The following is a 24055-nucleotide window of genomic DNA, read 5'->3' on the forward strand; positions in this document are numbered from 1 at the left end:
ACGCTGTTGCATCTTCTGCAAAGTGACTTTACATGCAGCCACATACACATACACACGCATGTACAACTTTATTTTATATTGCCTCTTGTTGTGTCTCCATAACAAAGTCATATTTCGTACTTTTATTTATTTGCCTGTCAGCGGCGTTCAGCTGTTTTGTTGCCTCTCCGGCGAATAATTAAAGGAAAAATAAGGAAAACATAGAGTTTGCTATGGCAAGTCGCGTGTTTGGTGGCGCACGGCGGCTAAGCGCTCAAGTCATAGCAGAATTCGAACCTGTTGTCAATTAAGAATTGCTGAGATGCCAAGCGAATGTGGACAAGTGACACTTGGAGGTGTTTACGTAATGCAAAGTATTTTTCAAAATCGAATTACCGTTACACATGCACATACATATCTATTTGTGGTAAATAGATTAATAAATTAATTTTGGTTAAACCGAAGCGATTATACCCTTCACAAATACAAAATATTTCATACAAGAACTGGTTTTTGATCGTTCAGTTCATTTGACAGCTATATACTATGGTAGTCCGATCTGAACAATTTCTTCAGATATTTCACCGTTACCTTGGTTAATAATCCATACCAAATTTTGTAAAGATATCTCGTCAAATGCAAAAGTTTTCCATGCAGGGACATGATTTTGATCGTTCCGACAAATGAGCAGCTTTTTGGGGAAAAAGGACGTATGCGAAATTTGAGAGCGATATGTCAAAAACTGTGCGACTAGTTCACGTATATACTTACAGACGGACAGAAGAATATATTGTAGCTACATCGACTTAGCTCGTTACGCTGATCATTTGTATATATATTTTATAGGTTCTCCAACTTTTCCTTCTGGGTGTTGCAAACACTTTTTACACCCAGTTCATGGTATAAAAATAACAAAAGCTTGATATTCTGTCAGATTTAGTAGTGTTCTAAAGACGAAGATTTAATTTCGAACTTCAGTTACATTAAATTTGAGGTTACATTCGAAAACTAAATCGAGAAATTTATCAACTATATATTTGTTTCTGAGTAATATCGCCATATTGATAATATAACATAGCTTTAGAAGGAATCGATACAAATCTGAAAGGACTGTTTTTATGTCGCTTCGAAACTGTCGCGGCATTTCCATGAGAAGTTTTTTTTTTTAGACAAATTCATACTCTACAGAAAGGCGACTACAATTATTTACTCGAACCCTTGACCGTTGTTTCTCATCATGTCCTTACTACTACGAAGCATTTATTATTATTTTAAGGCTATCCACAATTCCTATTTATTCATTCTATGTAAAGCAACTCCCTATTGGATATAATATTCGGAAGACGTTATTTTGGATTACTGGATATGTTCGTAATGTTCTTATTGGTTTTACACAATATTTTGTTGATCATTACAGCAGCTGACTATAATTGTATATTCTCCTTACTTTATCGAAGAAATATGTTGTATAATGTTCTATTTATCTTCAAATAATCAATCTTCAAAAAAATAATACTCAAAGGAGTCCAGATTAGTGAAGACATCAAACGACTGATAATCAACTCACTCAGTTAAAGCGTAATTAGCTTTATTTTATAAGTTTAATATCATAAAAGGAGTAGAAAATTCGAGATTAATCTTAACAGACTAGAGATTTAAAGGGGTACATCTTATTTAGAAGAAATTTTTCACTCAAGAAAGGGAAACCGAAAGGTTCAGTCAGTTCTGACCCATTTTACTAATGATACGCATATATATCACAAGCGTCGTCTTAGTTCCTGAAATGAACTCCTGAGGTGGTTTCTGCGATTTGGGTTACAAGAAGTAATTGTTTCCGAACTTCACTTCACATGCTAAATTTTAATGATTTCTTCTGAGGTTTATTGCTGTCCATAGGTCCTCCAGGACTCCAGCATAAATCGTTCTCGAATCATACTTATTAAAAACCGTTTCAAGAAGTTTTAATATTTTCAATATGTATTGTTTTCCTTCTTTCCTTCTGTTATAACCTTCAAGAACTATTTTTCAAAAAGTGAACAATGACAATTATAGACTATTTATGGTTGCCAGCAATTATATGAATATTTTTGATAAATTGAGTGTAATAGATAGTTGGAAGAGTGTCTCAAACTATCCGTGAACTCCGTTTTAAAGCTAGTTATGGCTGCCATATCGAAAGTATTTTATATTTGGTTTAATGAGACATTCATCTTTCGAAAGATTGAAGCTCATGTGCTGAACTACATCGGACTCTACCTTAAACCGATTTACTATAACCACACCTTCTCAAAAATCAAAAATTCCACTTTAAGTAGCACAAATTCATAAATCTTAAATATTTTATTAGTACTTTTATTATTTTATCTTATTATAATAGATAAATATGTAAATAAATTAGGTACAAAATAAGTTTACATAAATTATTCAATAAATATGTACATATGTATGTATGTAGTAGTAGTAGTAGCAGTTATACTGTTGTAAGGTAATTTTACTGTTATAAGGTAATCTATGTACACATGAATTTTCAAACTAATTACGTATATATGAATGTATGTTTGTATTTACAAATGAGTGCATTAAATATTCCTACAGGTATGCTAGCTGAGAACGAAGAAACCGTACACAAAATGCACGCAACACTTCCCAACTGACTGAGAAGAGTAATAATTGCAAGTCTACACTAAGAAGCGAGTAGTTTATAATCTCCACAATGAGTGATGTGGCGTTACGGTTGGTGCATTTTCAGTATTCCTAACAATTGAGAACGGTTTCAAGTTTGAAAGTGATCTCTTGAAGAGAGAACAGTATAACTACTGTTCTTACTTTCAACATGGTTTGTTACTTAGCTAAATCTCTACACCGGCGACATCTACGGTGAGCCTTGTGTAAGCGTATTTTTGTACTATCGACACAGCGGTACTTTTTGACACTTCCGTTACGATTGACAGTTGCCGCGGAAACGGCAGTAGTAGTGCGCGTCTTCTTGAACTCGTTCGTCGCATTTTGTTAAATTTTCGGCATATTTGTGAAATTGTGTGTGGAATGCAGCTAACGGCATACAAATTATCTTATCGCGTGATAATATTTACAGTGAGTGTGTGATTGCGGAATCCATCACTTGCAGTACTTCTCCTGCAGTATATTTTCTGTGCCCGATATCACAGCGCTCTTGTTGAGCGGACACAGCTTCAGCTGCATGTCGGGGTATTCCAGCGATTCAATCATTATATAATCGAGGTAAATGCGTGGCGCTGAGAGTATGCGCCATGTGAGCGGGTTCAAGAAGTTTGTCTGATACTCCCAGTACACAGCGGCATACGACGCCGGGTCGGGCACACCTTTGCCCGTCACCAAAGCGCTATACTCAAAGCCCGGCTCGAAGTACATGGCCTTCTCGGAGAAGCGTATGTGATCTGTGAGCTTCTTACTGCGCGTGCTCGAGTGGAGGCGCACTGAGATCGTGCCGATTTCACCACCATGCATGGTGCTTTCGTCGTGACCCGACACGCGCACTGTGAGTTTGTAGTGAATGCCTGCAGGAAGCAAAAAAAAAAAGGAGATTAGTTAGCGGTTTGGCTAAATAAAATCATATAAAGAGAACTTACGACAGAAGGGCTTCTTATCGGCTGTTGTCAGATACAACACTGGCGGTTTGTCATTGGCGCGTAACTCGCCCACCGCTTGCAGCTCTTTGTAATCCGTGTAGCTGTGTAGGCCCATACGCATGCAAACCAGTCCATTTTCGTCGCAGCGCGAGCACAGCCCCTCCTTAAAGGCCTCGTACGATTCGCAAGTGATGCCCATGAATGGACACTTGTTCGATATGCTCTCCGTGAAGTATTGATAACTGCGTATGTGATTGCAGCTGAGAAACTCTTGCATGCTCAAGAAAACGGAACTCTTGCGACTCCTCATATAGTCCTGCAAACGCACATCACAACCGGGATTATCAGAGCCGCCATTCGGATAGAAATCAACATGGCCGACACGCTGATATATGCCCAAACCGCCTTTCATGAACGGATTCGCATCTGTATGTATGGCATCAACGAACTCGGCGTCGGAGCGGTCCAAACGCACTATGGGCTCAGTTTCGGAGAAGAGTGGCGCCGCAGGATCCAGTCCAGTAATGCGACCCAGCTTCAAGCCAAAGTCTTGCTGCAAGTGATAGCCGGCATAGCCAGCCAAGTGTGAGCCCAGCGAGTGACCGATGATGTGCACGTTGCGTAGATCAGGTAGTTGTAGCTCCTCCTGAGAGATAAAAAAGTACAGATACAAATAAGTAAGGAACTTTGACTCGCTGTATAGTGCGACTTACATATAACATGTGTATGACATGTGCGGTGATGGCGCCCACCAAACGTATATTCGCGACCGCTTGCACATAAGGTGGATTCGAACCGCCGCCCCAATCAATGAGTATTACTGCGGCATTACCCTCTGACTCGCTTTGCAGCAATGTCTTGGCCAACTCTTTCATCTGTGATAGAATTAGTAGAAGTAAGTAAAAACTTTGAAAATATTCCGGTGATGCTTGTAACTTACCCACTCGATATTGCCATTCTCTAGGTAACCATGCGAGACTAGAAATATTTTCCCCGCTGGATTTATGCCCATTTGTGCCACGGCTTCCGGATCGTTGAGATCTATAAATTTCGGCTTATCCAAACTACGCTTTGTATAGAGCGTATAATGTGGCTCGATTTGTGAGGGTTTCTGCGGATGTACATTGATCTGACGCGTCTCACTCGTCCAAGGTCCATTCAATGGAAAGCAACCATAAACACCATAACATTTCACCTCGTTGCCATCTGTAAGGTAAGTTAAAATAAAATAGAGAAGTTAATATGTGGTAAAAATTATAGTCAGAGGTAGAACTATGTGGCTTTGCCTTAAACTTATATATGTCTATAATAATATTAATGTGTTTTTGCGCCAATAAGGACACATTAAGATTTTGATTAAAAAAAATTGTTTCAGAAAATTTTGAAATTAAAAACATAAATTAAATTTTACAACATCTGTATGGATCTACAAAATTTTTAAAATTCTATTGCTAGAAATATTTCAGTAATATGGCAACGATATAAAAAAAAAACATTAAGAAAAAATTTTATGCATTATAAAAAAAATAATATGGGCTTTAAAATGAAGTTTTTAAAATTTTATGGTTTTAAAATTTTTCGAACAAGGGTTGCCACTTGTTAAATTTTTTTAAAAAGAATTAAGTTAATAAGAGAAATAAAAAATTTTAATTTAAGCCGCAAACCAAACAGTTCTAACAACTTCTTATTACTAATTACACTGAAGATGAGAAAAAAATTCGATTTTGCCATATAGTGTTATATATAGAAACTGACACAATACACCACCCCCTACTTTTTAATTCACTGCTTATGACATATTTGGGTATTTCACGTGGAATAGAGCGTAGTTCGAAGCTCACATTATCATTTCTTTACCTAAGCTTTTATCAGCAAAATTCTACGACGCCCGGGCTAATATAAATAAACAAAACACGCTTGCTTTGACTGCCACACTTCTCAAGTTAAGTGCTCTGTTGTACTTTGTAATGAATTTATTTCAAAAAGGCCGCTAAGCAACAGTTTTTATTGCCACTTTTCCTAAAGCTTACTTTCATGTGAAATTATAAATATGAAGCTTTGTTCTATTGAGAAGTGAAGAGAGAGTCAAGCGCTGAGGCAAAAAATGTGCAAAAAATTTGTAATTAAATTATGATTTTTTTGTATACGTATATATGTATGCATGTATATATACATATAAAAATATTAAATAATACTACATACTTCTATATATTTATTGTATATGTCTATATTTCATTCTTCACTTTCTGTTTCGAAAGCGCGATTTGCAAAACTGGTAAGATTATAATTTTATTTGCATATACAATATATATGTTTGTATATAACTTAAATATAGTGTCAATTAAGGCACTTAGTGCTCGGTAGTAATTAGATTTTACTTATCATTTCAAATATTTTTGTACTCTTTGCCGCTCGTGTAGTATTTCTGTAGAACTAAATGACATCTATATGGTATATAAATAAATATTGTACATATGTATGTTAACAAGAAAAGTATTTCATGACGCCAATATTTGCTTATCGCCATAATTTGCACTCTTTGAACTTCAATGTCTACTAAGGTCTGTGCTGATTTGTGGAGTAAATGTGCAGTAACTAACGCTGAATTTAATTAAATTGATTCAAGATGACTTCCTCAAGTTTGGCAAACTTTTTTCAATTGCTTTTTATTGAAAATTTTTTTTTTTTATAATTTTTATATTTTTTAACAATTTTATATATATTAAATATTTTACAATTTTTGATTTAATTATTTATTTTACTAATTTATTTTATTTATTTTTGCCTTTTTCATTATATAATAGATATTATAATATATATTATGTATTACATATATTAGATATTTTTTATATATATTATTTTTTATTTAAAATAAAATGAATTATGTGTGCAATATTTCCCAGATATTTTTTAATGCTAAAAGTAATTGCATAATTTGCACAATTTTTCTAATTAAATGCGTGTTTTAGGAATATATAACGAAAATATATAATTTTTTTTTTTAAATAGTTTTAATAATTTCTATAGAAAACTGTTTTCTGAGCATTCTTTGTTTAAAACACAAATTGTTGATAATATATATATTGACATTTGCACATAAATATATATGTAAGTATACAAAATTACATATGTACAAAGTAATTAAGAGTTTTGAGTAGCAATTTAACATAATATTTCTTTAAAAATTTTGTTATTACTTCTATGTTTTACTAAAAAAACCTTTCTTGGTAACCAAAAATCTCAATTTAAATCATTTACTTTTGAATATACATACATACAAATTTATATACCATATAAATGATGCACTGAAGTGAAAATCTTTCTTGACTCTCATCTTCAATATGCTAATTTAAGTATATAGTTTATTAAATATTTGTGTATGTATGTATGTAAATAAAAAATCAAGTTTATGCGGCTGAATGAGCAGCGCGACCTCGCTTAAGTATGTACGTATGTATGAACTTAAGTGTCCACCTCAACAAACAATGGTCCAACTGATTTGTAAGTCAAGACTTTTATACCATATTATAAAAAAAATTTACCAAATTCCTATAAAAAATAAAATTTAATAAAATTAAGAAAACCAGATATTAATATATTGACATATGTATTTATGTACATATGTATGTAGGTTCAAACATATATACACACATGTGTTTGAAAGCGATCATTTACTAGTTTACATATTACCAAATATTTGCCGCTAGGCAGCCATAGAATCACCAGCGGTGCAGTACTGCTTGGAATCGCAGCGGAAGGAGGGGTGGCCGCGCAGTGGGTAACAAGAAACTTGTGAAAAAAAAATTAAAGAGAACCAAATCGATAACTGGCCACTAGACACGCTGATTGCATATGTGACGAAATTTTTAGACTAGTTTTTCCACTATTCCGCTTCCCAAGGCATCTTACGAAATTGGTCATTTCCGAGTTGACTAACTTGTAAGTAATGCAATCACTTGACATAAATATGGTTGGTTCTTAAAAGCGGGTTTGGCCTGAGGCAAGTTTGTGCAAATGCGTGAATTTGAATGTTGCAGTATCGGAATTGGTAATGTAACAGAATATTTAGCGTGTAGGCATTTAGTAGGTTAAAACGAACTAGTTACGTTACTAGTGTAATTTTGAACTAGTTGCATCAGAATAATTTTCTTGTCATTATAATTTACTTTCGGGAAAATTTTAAAAATGTATATAGAGTGTGTTTAAATGCTAACTCTTTTGGTCTAGTTGCGGCGTAGTTTCGGACTAGTTGGAAAAAGTTTACTAAAAACCCTTTTTTTTAATCGTTTATTCATATGAGAAGCGCAAATGTATTTTAGCTGATATTTAATAATAATTTTATGATTAATAATTAAAAATGTAATAGTTCTCAGAACCCTAGAGCTATTAACTATAATAGTATATATGTGGTATAACATATATTTTAGCGCTTTAAAATTTATTAATCATTACTACTAATTAAGAACATAAGTCTAATGAAACCATTTGCAACAAATTTATGAGAAATATAAAGATATAGAGATCGATAACACTTATAACTCAACAGGACCAGTCGCCTAGTCACCAGTTTAAAAACTTGAATAGGAATTGGCGGGTATGTCAGAAATAAGCCAATAAAATTGGTTGCTTAAATTTCTTTCGAAGCAAATGACAACAATTTGCAAATGGAAATCAGAGAGAGTAAGAAGACGCTTAATTGTAACTATAAAGAACTAGTTGGTAACTAGTTTTAAAATGCTAATAATTGAATTGCGGTATTTCCATATATGAAAGAAATAGATTCAATGTTAGAAGTAAATTCAGTATTTTATTAAAATTAATAGCAGCAAAAAATATAAATGAAACATTCTCCAATTATTATTCTGATTATTAATTAGTCTAAGTGAACTGAGAACGAATCCATGATGTATCTGACATTCGCTAGAAATAACGTTGAAGTAATTTCGCAGCGTTTTATGACACATTTAACAAAATCTAGCAAGTAAAACCCACTCGGAACCAGTTTGGCACTAGTTTGTAACTAGTTCTCGCCATTCGAAATTGAAAGAAATTATGCCTGCGTGACAAACGGCTATACATTTTAATTTAATTTACATTAAAATCATTAGCGATGAAACTGGAATATCTAATTAAGTTAGTTTTTCTAAGCTAATTACTGAAAATACATAAAGTACTAGTTGCAAACTAGTTAAATCCTAGTTTCAGGAAAAGCATATTAAACATCGTCTTAAATTATATACTACCAAGTATTTTAAGCTAATACATTCCAAGAAAAATATATTGGTACTAGTTTCGGACTAACTTGTAACTAGTTGCATACATAGAAAATAAAGCTGTCGCATTGCTATCTTATTAATATTATATATTGTCCCCCAGCAAACAAAGTTTTTCACTACATTGCACTCAGAGATGTTTCCTCAACGCAACACCCCACACGTCAATCGCGCCACATGCCACAAGTGGCACATGCACACACACTATATACAAATATGATTCATTATCATGCACTTACCACTCTTCTGTGCTGGCGGCAGATCAACCAATGTGTTTACAGCTGCTCTACTGGTCTGATTTGCCAAATAGAGCATCGTTTGTAGCATCAGGCCACCGGTGGAATTCGATATGTACATTTTGTTGTTGTTGCTTAGAAAATATTGCAACAGCAATAAAAATTCTTATTGATTCTTATAATGTGTGCTTACAACCTTAACGGTTTTTATTGTTTTCTTATGTATATTGTTGTAATTTTCACAATTTTTTCTTTTTTACTTTGCGAGCAATCACTTGCCAAAAAAAGCGCACGAATTGATATTCAATGCAGCAGCTAGCATCTACATTTTCGTTCTTACTTTACAACGTAGAATTAAAGATTTCTTTAGAATTTCAATTGAGTTTGATCACTTTGCAATTAAGTATGATCACTTTGCGCTTTTGCGAGTTTAATGATCGCTATTCACTTTTTGTTGTTTAATTTTACCGTAGCAAATTCACTTTCCGCACTCAGACTGTTCTTGTCTTAAGGTTCTTTCGTCTTATACTTTCTTTCAACTTTCGCTATACACTTTTTTATTCAATTCACTTTGACTTTTCCTATAAGTAGGTAGGTAGGTAGTTATGTATGTACGATCGTTTTCTCTCGTACACTTTAGCTCGGCCAAGCTCATCTATTTGGTTTGAAAAACGCCGCTATACTGACTCGTATCAGCTGCGTTGCGGCAATTTTATTGATATTTGCGTGCACCGTGACGCGCTTAATCTTCCGCAGCGAAATCAAGTCGAGCCGAACGCAAACGATCATCAGCCTATAGCAGTCAGCAAGTCGCTCAGCGCCAGAGACACACACAAATCGTGGTAAATTTTCGCTTATTCGGCTAGTTCTTCGGCTTTGACTGGACTGGGGGGATGTGGTGCGGTGAGTTGCTGTGCCGATGCGCGATTTATGCTTGCTAGTGTGCATAGACTTGTTGTTGTTGTTGCCTTACATGGTAATTACAGCTTTTGGAGTTGTTGCGCTTGCAACTGATCTTGATTCTTGCTCGTAAAGTCAGCTGGCACAAGTGATGAAAGGTAAAGCGGTGTGGACATGACATTACATACATAGCGACATACATAGGTATATGTGCATATGTAAATACATATAAACAAATGTAGTATTTGTTGGTCTACGCATGTTTACAACTAGTACGCATATATTTGCACATTTTGTTTTGTAATTACTTGGTTCATATCGGAACATTCGAGAAGAGCGAATGAAAAAATCGAAAAAAAAATAATAGAAAATAATGAAATATGTATGTATGTATGTTTGTTTGTACTAAATCAATAATTGTCAATTTACTTCGTATTAACATATGTACATACATACATATGCACATATTGAAGTTTTGAGTTTATTGCGCGAAAGATGTACATATAGTAAATGTATGCAGTATATAGACCTATATTTACATACTTAATAGACTAATATAAGAAATAAATAAGTGTGTACGTATGTATGTTTTGTTTAAGAGTGAAAATATTGATTTACCTTTAAACATTCAGCGTAAATAGATTTAATAGGCCAAGAGGGCACATTAAAAAATAAAATAACAAAAAACATTTACTTCGGCTGCAACGAAGCTGTAATACCCTGCACAGGTGTATTTCATATAGCAGTAAAGGGTATAAAAAGATATTTTATTTAATCTTAATTTTGATCGGTCAGTTTGTAGAACAGCTACATATATGCTATGGTGTTCCGATCTGAACAATATGTTCAAAGATTGCAGGATTGTCTTAGATAATAATCTGTAACGAATTTCGTGAAAATAACTCACAAAAATTTTCCATATAAGGACTTGATTTAAATCATTCAGTTTGTTTGGCAGCGATTATATGGAAAGGCGAGCAAATGCTATAAAGGTCCGATATCGGCGATTTCGAAAATTTAGCAGCTTCTTCGGGTGAAAAGAGCGTTCGTAAAACTTCAGATCGATATTTCAAAAACTGAGGGACTAGTTCGTGTATATACGAACAGACGGATAGAAAGTGAGACATGGCTAAATCGACCCAGCTCATCATACTAATCATTTATAAGTACTTGTATATAGTACATACATACTAATACTTTATAGGGTCTGCGACGTTTCATTTTGAGTGTTACAAACTTCGTGGCAAACTTAATATACCCCAAACTTTCAAGTGTAATATTGAATCCCAAGCTACTACAATCCAAAAATTGTATTGTTGTTTTTAATTCCCAAAAACCGCCTTTTTTTAAGCTGTCAACTTGGTGTAAACTATCAATAAAGTTAAGAAGACACGACAAAGATCATCTATTAGCCGATGTTTGCCTAACAATAGCACGGGAAGCAGAGATAACTACTGGTGTGGGACAATTTTACACAGCTGCACTGAGCCTTCTATTATACAGTTAACGGTTAATGACAAATTTTGTTGGCTTTTCTTGAATGTTTGAAAGAGCCGACTTCTGGATCATCCGCTACATGTTGTTCGGCTGATACAATACACCCTACTCCACTTACTTCCCCTACCTATTTACCACTTACTTATTGTTTTATTCGTTTTTCAACTTCTCCTCACATAGTCTTATAGCACCATCTCTCTTTAACAATTCGGCTGAGAATCTTTTCTTTTCTCTCTCTCCTCTCTCTGGCCAAGAACCTTTATTCACAAAAATTTCCTCATTTTCATAACTTTACACGACTCTTCTTCATTCAGAATCAACTCCAAAACTAGATTTCTACATGCGGCACCCTCGTAAAGGTATATACCAAAATAATTTGTTTATAATCGTGTTTATTACGCGCATTTTGCAGCTTTAAGCACCGCTAACATATGAGTCTTATCAGTTGTGGCGTACGCTATGGAGCTCGTTTGCCTCCGGCAAGTAGTCAACAGAGCAAAGTCCACTAAGGAGGACCTTGCTTGATCTACAATACTTGACAGTTGTGTTTTCTTTTAGACACATGTACATATATGTATATGTATGTATGTAAGCGCGTATATCGCTATTACATTATTTTAACAGGATTATAATCGATTGACGTCAATCGCATCGCGCCCCGAGACAGATTCTTGTGCTGGCGTAGCCAATTTCCACAGCAACAATTGCTCTTATCAGGAGGTAAACAACTTGGCGCTGCAACTGCCGCATGGCCGCTTGGACTTTCAGACTCAGCAGAGACAATAACAAATATGTAGGTGTGTGTTCGTAGAACGCAGAACATATTAAATGCAAGTTAATGACTTATTTAATTCCTCATTGGGGGGCGCTTGGCCCCAGCTAACTGTTTGCTTATTGATATATTTCTTATTATTGTATTTGCAATTGTTTACGAGTTATTTTTGGAAATCTTAGTAAATATTATTTTTTCGAGAGAGTCTTACGTATATGGAAAGGCAATTACAAATATTTTCTATTTCCTTGATAAACAGCAATGTTGTTTTTACCGAGCTCGCCAGTATTTGCGTCGTTTCTCAAGTTGGGGCGTGACATAGCTCGATGAGTGCTTGAAACATTTCTTTTTTACATAAATTGCATATCAAAATGAATGCTCCATGAGGATGGTATTGAAAAATTTATAAATATTCAATTTCTTTAAGTTTTCTGCGGCAATGTCATTTCCTGCTTGACAGATTGTCAACAGTTGGCATCAATAACCCGAGATCAAACACTTTATCTATGAAAATATCGTACATCCTTAATACCAAGAATTGCAATACCTTCCACCGAAATTAAGTACTCTTTCTCCAATATTGTGATCTTTTCTATGGTAAACGATCCTCTCGAGTTCTAGTAAGATATATATAACCTTCTCGACAAATGCTTTGGCAGCGGCAAGCATTGATGGATAGTTACTTCCTTTCCATCGTGTTTTTTTTAAGCCGAATAAACGAAAGTATTTCCACCTAATATACCATAACCAATATAACATTTCTTTAAATTACCTTAAACCCTCATTGTAATGTGTTTTCATTCTTTCAACCAATTGTGTACCCCTCCGCTCTACTCTTCCATAAAATATTGTCGTGCGTAAGAGACATTTGTTGTTAACAATTTTTTTTATTGAAATAACTTCTAAGCAAATACCACATGCATAATCCGGGTCAAGTGCTCATTAGTACTAACAACTCTGCTGACGTAGGTACTCCTACATAAAAACATATGTATATACATTAAGGTGGTTCAAAAAACACGAATGCTTCGTACTCTTAATAGACAGCTCTAAGAAAGGCTCTCCAAGTATGAGCTATATATTTTTTAATTTTCAGATATTCATATCTCGCTTCAAACTAAAGATTTTATTAAAAATGTAATGCTCTACAAAATGGTATCTTACGGTTCTTTCGTAAACCTAACCGCTTAAAAGATATTAACGATTGAAATTTGACTATTTTATGGCAAATTTGTTTTTTTTTTTTAATTTTATAACTCACTGAAAAAACATCATTTTAAATTGCAAAGCTCATAGTCTTGTAGGAAATTTGCTGCTCTACAAAATACTAATTTTTTATTGTAGTTTGGCTTCCTTTGATAGGCATTGATGTTTGACGATGAATATCTTGTAAAAGCTTAAAATAATCAAAAATTATATAGACCATTTTTATAGAGCAGAAAATTTCCTACAAGACTATGAGCTTTGCAATTAAAATTTTTTTGTTTCATTGCGTTATAAAATTCAAAGGAAATTAAATTTGTCTTAAAATAGTCAAACTTCATATCCTTTAAACGGTTAGGTTTACGAAAAAATCGTTGTGAACCCTTTTTGAAAAACATTCAATTTCCTACAATATCCACAAAACAAAATATGTTTTCTAGTAGTTGGAAGCGAAATATATATAAATGTTTCTATCTGATAATAAGAAAAAACAGAAAACCGTTAGGCAAAGGACCTTCCCGTTACGCCTTTCTTAGAGGTTTCTATCAACCAATTTTTCAGATTACGAAGCTAAAAAAATATGCTTTTTACCCACCCTAATTTACATACACACATACCAACATATAAATATTTGTAAAGAATGTTTGTGGTGACTGTTAAATGTATTTCTATATAATTCTATTATTAATCTTTAATCAGTTTCTGAAATTAATGTAAACAGCCTGTTTACACACGTTTGCTAATTGATATGACGCTTGCGGCACTTACATAGCAAACAATAAACAAATACTTACATACTTATAATTGAATCACGATCTCGCTGAGATTGGAATATGTTCTAGAAAAATCTTCTATGAATCTCTTAACCTTAGTGTAACACCTAAATCTATGAATTTGCCTAATAAAATATGAGTATGTAATAAAAATTAAATAAAAAATTCCAAGGACGACCTTTAGGAAGCCTTAATGAGGTTTTCTCTTAGTCTGTCTTTCAGACAGCACCTTAATGAAATCAATTAGAGCGCAACTCTACACCCTGCTTTTCCAGCACTTTATCCTTCAAAAGCTTTACTACATTCACTTATTTCTAAATAAGCCAACCAATACATGAAAAGCAGAGTTGCAGTCTTAATCAAACTAGAGAAATTCAGTAAATTAATACTTAATTTTTAACAATAACGAATCTTTAACCATAAAGCGAAGCAATTAACTAATTATGCAATTATTACTTCGATGAAAAAAAATTAATGTAAAAGTCTCTACACAAACCTGTGAAATGCGCTCAATGAGTGAAGGAAAGTGTTAGATGATGAAAATGTTTTACGTTAAAATTGCAGAGAGCCAACATTTTCGAGGTAGTGATGCAAGGAGTAATAGCCGCTCAGTACTTAAATTGCCAAAAATCTTAACTCTTTCTGAACAGCGATCAAATATTTATTGCTCAAGCTAAACTGTGTAGGTAATAGAGTTTTTCTATAAATTTTTTACTGAAACTACTACGAGTATACAAATGCACATACCGGTTGTAAGAGTGCTCAGAAGACGACGGCACAGAATTTTTCCAAATATATAATAAAAATTTTGACAAACAAACCTTTGAACTTTTATAGCACCTATAATACAAATATTACAATAATATTATATAAATAATCGAATCATAACGCATAAAGGAAGAAAAGTCCAACTATATACTTATGTATTATAATTCTTTGGCAATTCATATACAATTATTAATATTATCTTTCAAAAAGAACACAACTTCGAACTTCGAAGGTTCGCATTTCGATTTCGGAAGCAAACTTCAGGAAACGGAAATGAAATATTTTGTTTCTTTTGATTAAATGTTTAAAAATTGTTGTTTCGATTTTGTCATACAGTGTCATTTATTTATACTAATTTTTTTACTATTAATTTTTGTGTTGTGGTTTGGTAAATTTTCCTCATTATTATTTATTATTTACTGCTAACTTTTGCGTTTATTTGCAATTTCTAAGCAATATATTACAGTGGTGATCAAACTGCTGAATGCAAAGCTTTTTGAACTTTTACCTACAATAGCTTTAAACATTTACATACGATAGATATGATATATCAGCAATGCAATGAGTGGCACTGTGAAAATCTTTTGTTTGCTTCTAAAGAGAATGTGTTCATTATTTAATTAAAACAAGAAAAAGTGTTAACTTCGGCTGCACTGTAGCTGTAGTACTCAACACATATACAAAAATTCCTTACAGAACTTTGATCGACAGCTAAATGCTATAATGATCCGATCTGAACCATTTAATCGGAGATTGCGCCATTTCCATAGGCAATAACACATGCCAAATTTCATGTGCAAAATTTCAAATCGATATCTCAAACAGTGAGAGACTAGTTTGTATATATACAGAATTTTACAGAATTTTAAAGCATGTAACATATTTGCTTGGTCTACCAATATAAACACCTTGAGGAACTTTTTAAGAAAAAAATTATTATCTGAAAAGTCAATAAAGTATTACATCCATGTTTGAGCATTGCAAAAGATGCTGGAATGGTCGAAAATTTCGCATTTATAAAACTGAGCTAATCGTTAAAAATTTTACTTTTCACCCTAAATATTCTGCTAGCTAACTGCACCCTTTGGCAGTCACATGCTTCCTATTAATTTTAAACAGATACCTAATTTGATAATTAAGAGAGTTTCAGCAATTCAATTTCTAATTTCTTTCCTTTAAACACACAATTAGTTATTTGCGCAATTACAAATTAATTGACAAGAAAACAGTGTCAAATTTTTTCACAAAATTAACGTCAGCTTTATTGAAAACATTTCCATGATATTATTTTTATAAAATCTCGACTAATTACTTAATTTACACATGTTGGATACAGATCCTGTATATTTTTTTTAATATTGAGCTGCCATGCTCCTCAAAACATTTTCCTGAAGGTCCTGCGCAAAAAGATATCTGACGGTGAGAATTCAATTCTCTGATTCCAATTTTATGAAAACAAAAAAATTAACGATTTATTGCAGTAGTGACAAATGTAGGTGATGAACAAAGGAATAGAAAAGTTTTGATTTTTGACAAAATGTAGATTTTCAAAAACAAAATTCTCTTTCAACGTTTGAAAAAAAAAACACATTTAAAGTTTGTACTGACTTAATTGGCTTTTACTCGGCTTGGTGTGCTGATGTGATTACGCTTATATCTCCGAAAATATTAACCCAAATAATTAAGTTAAAATTTTCAGAGAATATGCTTAAATGTATGTACATTCGAATTTTTTGTTTTTTGAAAATTCTAGCTAAGCATAACCTCTTAAAAGTATTTGGTCAAAATTTTAAATTGAAATTTGAATGTGAATTTGAGATTGGTAATTGATTATAGCGACTAAATAGGGAACTGTGATCGCATATTACCCGAGATACATTGAAACGTTAGCACCCGAAGAACAAAAATCGAAAACGAAATTTTTTGTTTATGCTATAGTAATAGGAGTCAAAAATTTCAAGGTTTCACAAAATATTACAATACAAGTACATTTATATATATGAACAAACCTATTGCTTCTACCTATGCTATTTGGCTGTTAGCACTGTTATCCATATAAAACCAGTGTTGAAAAATGTTAATTCTTAAAAATCAAATATATTAACATTGTATACATTTATTGCATTCAAATGACATACATATATATAAGTAGTGTTATATAATATACCTTAAGGCTATAAACAGATGGAAAATTTACAAATACACTTTTTGCAAAATCGTATGAAAGACAAACATATTATATATAACCAAACATATATAATGTTATACATATGTACATACCGGTACATTGCGTTTACCATAAATGTTTGTAGGTATATATATGAGTAAATATATCTTAAAAGTAGATGCATAACTGTATATATGTATGTCTGTAAGTATGCCACTACAGTTGCATTATTGTCCGTTTATTTGTCGTTTTTAAAGCTGGAAGTAGATACCTTTCATAAATATTGAAAACAAATTTGTATCAAAAGCTTTATTTTGTAAGTCAATGGCACTGCGGTCTGTTGCTAACTACTAGAAAAAAATTTCATTTGGTATATTTGAAAACAAAAAAAATATTGAACCGAAAAATTATTTATTTCGCGCTTAAAGCTAAAACTTAACATATATATATGATATAATTAATTTAATTAATATTTATATTTGGTATGGTTTCTGCGTTTGTTCTTCAAGTGGAACATGTGTTGCCAACTCCTAACGACGCCGTTTTCGTTTAGTTTTTGGTAAACACTACACTTTTATTTGGTTATAAAAAACGAAACGCTTTGAAGTTATACGATAAAGAAAGGCACACGCATTGTCAGTATTTATATTTGTAGACCAGCTGCTCTGGCAGATGCCACGATCATTCTGTGCGCTGTATGATCAACTCGATCTTGTCACCGGCGGCCGCGATTAAAGGCACTGTTAGACAGCAATCAAAGTCTTGCGTTTTCATCTCATTCACCTGCAGTGTAAAATGTGTTAATTACAACAATAAATAACAAAAAAAAATTACGTACGCTTAGGTACTAACCTGCATAATTCTGTCGAACGGCTTTAGCACGCCACTCAAATCCGCCGGTCCACCTGTACGTATACGATTGATGAATACACCACGCTCATACAAACCATCCGACACGGAAAATCCATAGTCGTCGTATACTTTGTCCTTCTTCAAGGTCACATGAAATACGCGATGCTTGCCACCGTCTTTGCCACTAGCCGACGTGGCGTCCGTATTCGATGAGGGACTGCGTGGCCGTCGTTGTACTTTCGCGTAAATGGCTTGTGGTTGTGGCATGTTGACACCCTCTAAATTGCCACCAGCCATAATGCTGGAAATCTCGTGTGCACGCAGTATCTTCAAATTAACAGTTTCACCGAGGTTTTGTAGAATATTGGTCGCATGCGAGAGCGGCATGCCTTGCACGGAATCCTCATCGATGGCCAGCAGCTGATCGCCAACATGTATTTGGCCGTGTTTGTGCGCAATGCCGCCTGAAAATTTTAACTTCGTTAATGTAAAGTTTCGCGTAAATAAAACCCACTAAAAAAATCACCTTCTACAATACCACTGATCGTTATGGGTTTGCTAATGTCCTCACTGCCTGCGAGCGTTATGCCCAACAGGCCACCTTTCGGTTCCAAACGCACAGTGAAGATGATCTGATGCAGACTGCTACCGCTGCTTTTACTGCTCGAGCTGGCCGCGGAACCGTACACTTTGTTCTCCATTGGTGGTGGTAATAAGGCGCTACAGTCGGCGCTGTTGAAGAGAATGGAGTTAAATCATTAGTAAGCTAAATAGCTACTTATAAAAAGAGAAACGAAACCACTGGTTTCAACTCACCTCGCATAGCGATCCAAATCGTAGCCGGTAAAGTCTTGATAATTGTTGTCCTCATTGTCCGGCAGCTCAGTGGTCAAACTCTGTGTATTTTGCGCTGCAAACGAACGACCCATCGCGGACGTATTGGCACTCCAAGTATTGCAGGGATGTGGATGGTGACGCATTTGCACCGACTGTAGACTACAACCATCGTCAATGCCGGCGGTATTGTGGTAGAAATCTGATTGTGGCGTCGTCGACTTCAAAGACAAGCAATCGTTGAACTTGGACGTGACATAGGCGGCGGTGCTGTACAAATCATGCTCACTCGGACTGGCCGGACAATTGCTATAGATGGGATTTGGCATTTTCTGTTGAGCATCAAACAGAAAGTCCGGCAACATGACACGCTTCACGGTAAGTGTGGTGAAATCAATAGCCGATGGACTCTCCTTCAGCAGTGAGTCGACATTGTAATGTTGGACGGGATGATTATCAACCGCCAAGAGTATGTCGCCACCACGTAGTGAGCCCGTACGATGCGCAGGACTACCAGGTTTCACATCGGAGATAACGAAACCGCCATGACTAGAACCATTTACGCCAATACCCAAACCGGATTTGCCAGCACGCAACAATTTCACATTGTACACACCACTCGACGGCACCACCGAATCGGCCATATCGATTTCAATCTCCAATTCTAACCAATTAGCGGCCGCCGATTGTTGTGACTTTCCCGACTGCAATGTACGATTCTCGCCCAACAACTGCCGCATCGTCTGCACATCCAAATTGTACATTTTATTGATGGCCACAATGCGATCGCCCTTCTGTATCGAACCGCTGCGATCGGCCACCGAATCGGACAATACTTGCGCAATTGTGACGGCGCGTCCGCAAGCGGTCGACAGCCCGAGCACAATGCCAGAACCTTGACTGCAGTCCAGCAGCACGGGAAACGTTTCGGAGCGACAAATGCCAATAGCGCTGGGATGATGCAGTGTGCCCACTCCCACACCTATACCGCCGCCGCCAACGCCAGTCGATGAGGCGCTACTGTTAACACCGGTGCTGCTGCCGCTGGCGCTGCTGCCGCCGCTGACATTGCTCGCGGTGCCACTGTTGCTGCCCGTGCTGCCGCCGCCATTGCAACTGCTCGCCGCGCCACAGCCTCCAGCTCCAGCACCGCCGCCAGCGCCTCCACCACCGCCTCCGTCTAGGGGCAGCGAACTTTTCCGCACGAAGCGCTGACGCTGCCGTGACTTGCGTGACTCCAGCGTGCTGAAACCATACTTCGGACTGCCGAGCGTGGTGTGACCTAAAAGCGCAAATGTATGGAAAATATGTGGAAAATGTATAAAACGTGAAGTATTGAATATTGTTAACAGAAGCGCGCGCCGGTATGTGCGTTTGTGCGTGTGCGGCAGTGTGCATTTGATTGAGGGGGGCTCGATGAGTTGTGAGTTCTATGGCAGTTGAGTGAAAGTTCTTTTCAGTTCATTTCCAACCAACAAGCTTGCGCCCGCTACGCTATTTTTAGCGACCCCATCAATATTGTTTAATGGAAATTAAGTGCTCACTCGCACAAGCTCACGTTTATGGGACTTTAAAGATTTGCAGGCCTTTTAGCTTTTTACGCATTTCACTTTCGAAATGATTTCAACCAAACTTGATGCTCCATCAATGAACACACATACATATATACATACTTACACACACAGATATATATATATATAAACATGCTAGAGACGCTATATAGTATATTAGAGGCAATCGAAAACGCTGCACGTTCTCGAAATTCGTTAACCAATAAATATTTCAATAAAAACGGAAAAACAAATTTCTTCTATGTTATATTATGTGATAGTGTGTGTCTATGTTTAATGAATTTATTTGAGTTGTTAAACGTATTTCCATGAAGATTTTATGTTGTTTTATCACATCCCTACAAAAACAAAGAGTTAAATTCACATATTTAGAAACTACATACATTAGTACATACAAACATAGAATAGAAACATGCATACAAAATATATATATGCATATTCCAATCACGTACCGTATCGCTTTGGCACCTTTAAATGCCCTTACAATATATCTCGATTTGTTCTATGCGACCTTTCCTTATGAGTTTAAGTTGTTTTTCAATGTCTGTCCATTAAAATATTTTTATGCTTCACAAAATTTATTGCAATCGGTTCGAAAATCATGTCTTTAGAATATCATAATTTTATTTTGTAAGCTATTATAATGTTCTTATGTGTCTTATGCATATTTGTATAACAACTTTCAGGAATTTTGTAAAATTAGACTTAGACTTTGACAATAGAGAGAGACAATAGTGAGGGAAAGACATTTTCAGTAATTTTGTTTACAAAAAAATTGTCAAAAATTAGTTGTTGAATATGTGTGTATGTATGTATGTCAGTATCTGTTAGATCCTTTTCCTATTGGTGACGTCATGTTCTTTTAAAAAGAAGGTCCTATAAGATTTAAAGCTGCTAATGGATTATCAAAAAAAGTCTTAACAGAACTGTTTTCGGAGGTTTGTCATCACCGGGGTCGGTCACTCCTAAAAGCAAGTAAAAACGTTAGCTTCGGCTACACCGAAACTGTAATACGCTTCACTGTTACATTTCTTATAGCAACTATATGTATAACAAAATCACTCTTGCAAACTTTATATTAAACGGTATTCTAGTGCTGAATTTCAAAACAATCGATTTTTTTCATATTTTCAAAGTTTAACTATTTAGCAATATGCCTTCGAGAGAATTTTTGAAAATTTAAATCATTTTTGAAGATATAGACTTTTTACTGAGCCGGCCTCCAAACTGGTTCGGCTGGGTCTAATCAAACAAAAGACTTGACGCGAAACTTTAAATGCGTTTTTTTCAGACCAGACTTTTTCATACACGATTACTCGAGTTCTACCAAACCGATTTACTTGAAATTTTCAGAGAATCTTCTTTATAGACTTCGCTCAAGTATGAACTAGCCTCATTCCATAATTTCAATTTTTACTATTTTTAAAAAATACGAGAAAAAAAAAATGGTAAAAAAAATCGTTTTTTTCAAACAGTCGCCATTTTGTCAAAAAATAATGTTTACTTATCGCTAGCTCATACAATTGCGACATCATTGCAGATTGATAATCTTTTTTTTCATTTCAGATGACTAGAAGGCTTGAAATCATAAGTATGGCCAGGTAATGGTAGCCAATTTTTTTAAGTTTTATGTCGATGCATTCATTGGCGCCTGATATGTATACTGGCAAGTGAAAAAATCAGACGAAATTTAAAATTTTGTTATATGGAAAATAGGCGTGTTTGTTATCCGACTTCGTCCAATGTCAAAATAATGTTATGTACCGAATTTGGTTGACATTGGTCGAGCTGATCCTGAGATTTAGGTTTTCACCTAAATATGGGCAGTCCACGCCCATTGTTCAATATTGAGATAGTATCCTCTAAAGCTTATATCATTTCGGATACAAAATTTAGTGTCTCTGACGCTTTAATTTATTGAGTTATCGCACTTTTAGTTGTTTTCATCATAACCGTTATATGGGAAATAGGCGAGATTATAATCCGTTTTCAACCATTTTTACACTGTCGAAGAGTTTTGTATCTTAATGTGGAGCTTAGTTATAGCACTTTATATGTTTTGGATAAATGGCCTGTTGTGGGCATGGCATCATCTACAATACTCTCCTTGGGTGCCAATGAACATATGCGCCAAGTTTCGTCAAGATATTTCAATTTTTATTCATGGCTAAACTGACTAAGCTTGTCATGCTGATCATTTCTATATATGTATATTTTATAGGGTCTCTGACATTTTTATTTGGGTGTTACAAATTTCGTGGCAAACTTAATATACCCTATTCAGGGTATAATTATACTACTTTGATATTTCCCCGTTTAATGATTCGGCTAGGTGGTAAGATAAAAATAAGAAAATCTCTACCCGAAAATTAGACAATTTCACTTACATTTCGGTTAGGGTGGCTTCAGCCTATTATTAAGGGGCTCTAGTTATATTTGCTTTTAAATAATTTTGCATCGATAGGGTCTAAAACGGTTGTTTGATATCGCTTTATAATTTCGAAAAAATTTGCAAAACGGCTTCTTCTTTCAACTCTTAACCTTTTTGCAGCTTTGAGTTTTTAATAGCAAGTTTTTAGAGCCGCCTAATTGTTTCAAAAACAACTAGTTCTTAACATCGAATTCTCTTCTTTCTGTGTGTATTTGTCTTCTGTCTTCCTTCCTCTTCTTATGAATTATGCCAACTCCACTAAGAACTTTCCGCAGTAAAATCGAATTAGGCAAACGAACGTTCACGAAGTAACAACAGATTATCAACGTAATAATTACAGTAAATTTATGCTTTTGATTTCTAAATAGCACGCGGAAATGTAATAAAATTTAATAAAGTTCCTTAATCAAAAGCAACAACAACAGCAGCTACAAATGTATTACTCGTTTGATCAAAAGAAATGTGTTTTGAAATAAAAACTTAAAAATAGCAAATGACTTTATGCCACAGTGCCGCTTGTCACACTCGAAGTGTGTCTCACCGATTTAATGGAGTTTTCACAAAGCAACAACTCTGAGCACTTAATCCGCAGGCTTCTGCATGCCTATGTGCACCCCTGTGTTTACGTTTCTCTACGCAAGCCAATTTATGTTAATATATGTGTAAGTGTGTTTGTGCGTGTTATTTTATGATCAGCAAATGTCACAAATTCATATTGACATAAGTCAAATTGCGGCTGACAGTCGCTCCGCCAACAATTCGGTTTACAGATCTTCGGCGCAGATCGTTTTGATGTGGGCGCCATCGCTTTTTGCGTGTTTATACACATTTTTAGCGTTTTCTTATTACTTTATATTTAATAGCGTCCGCCAATTGGTTGAATACGGGCTGGTAATTTGGAGATTATGCGTTATTCGAACCACAATTCGTATGTGTTGTACCGCAATTATTGATATTTTTATGTGCTTGGAATATGTGTGTATGTATTTGTGACTTTGCAAAGAATAAGTTAGTAATTATATTCGTGTCTAAGCATATGTGTTGTAGGCCGTAAAAGTATACAATAGACTGGCGTCCGGTGCGTATGAGTAATCTCGATATTAATTTGATAGGTGCTATTAGATGACTCGGGAAAGATGTCATCTAAAGTTTAAATATATATATAAAGTGACTACCCAGCACCCCTGATAA

General features: G+C 34.9%; 2 protein-coding genes across 4 annotated transcripts in view; both read right to left on the reverse strand.

Annotated features, from left to right (window-relative positions):
* Positions 1 to 2285: 2285 nt before the first annotated feature.
* Positions 2286 to 9792, reverse strand: LOC106625870 (pancreatic lipase-related protein 2). The gene is made up of 5 exons (XM_036366633.2): positions 9100 to 9792; positions 4528 to 4793; positions 4301 to 4462; positions 3588 to 4233; positions 2286 to 3515 (listed from the first exon to the last, which is right to left on the reverse strand). The coding sequence occupies exons 1-5, from the start codon at positions 9215 to 9217 to the stop codon at positions 3097 to 3099; spliced, it is 1611 nt and encodes a 536-aa protein (XP_036222526.2). The 5' UTR covers positions 9218 to 9792; the 3' UTR covers positions 2286 to 3096.
* A 7298-nt stretch (positions 9793 to 17090) lies between these two features.
* Grip (Glutamate receptor interacting protein) overlaps positions 17091 to 24055 on the reverse strand; it is a 51580-nt gene continuing 44615 nt past the window's right edge. For all 3 annotated transcript variants that reach the window (XM_036366631.2, XM_036366630.2, XM_070109753.1), the window contains exons 8-11: positions 18845 to 20144; positions 18555 to 18760; positions 18029 to 18492; positions 17091 to 17959 (exon numbers count right to left, since the gene is read on the reverse strand). In XM_036366631.2, the coding sequence (XP_036222524.2) occupies positions 17858 to 17959; positions 18029 to 18492; positions 18555 to 18760; positions 18845 to 20144 (2072 nt within the window). In that variant the 3' untranslated portion in view covers positions 17091 to 17857. The remainder of the gene's footprint in view (positions 17960 to 18028; positions 18493 to 18554; positions 18761 to 18844; positions 20145 to 24055) is intronic.

The sequence above is a fragment of the Bactrocera oleae genome, chromosome 5 (assembly GCF_042242935.1).
Source record: "Bactrocera oleae isolate idBacOlea1 chromosome 5, idBacOlea1, whole genome shotgun sequence".
Classification (NCBI taxonomy): Eukaryota; Metazoa; Arthropoda; class Insecta; order Diptera; family Tephritidae; genus Bactrocera; species Bactrocera oleae.

What these genes read in the sequence shown, in the direction of transcription:
- LOC106625870 (XM_036366633.2), bottom strand. Translation starts at nt 9,217, where the DNA reads ATGTACATATCGAATTCCACCGGTGGCCTGATGCTACAAACGATGCTC. An exon ending in AGAATGGCAATATCGAGTGG is followed by an intron (nt 4,463 to 4,527) that starts GTAAGTTACAAG and finishes ATTCTATCACAG; the next exon opens with ATGAAAGAGTTGGCCAAGAC. An exon ending in ATGTCATACACATGTTATAT is followed by an intron (nt 4,234 to 4,300) that starts GTAAGTCGCACT and finishes TTTATCTCTCAG; the next exon opens with GAGGAGCTACAACTACCTGA.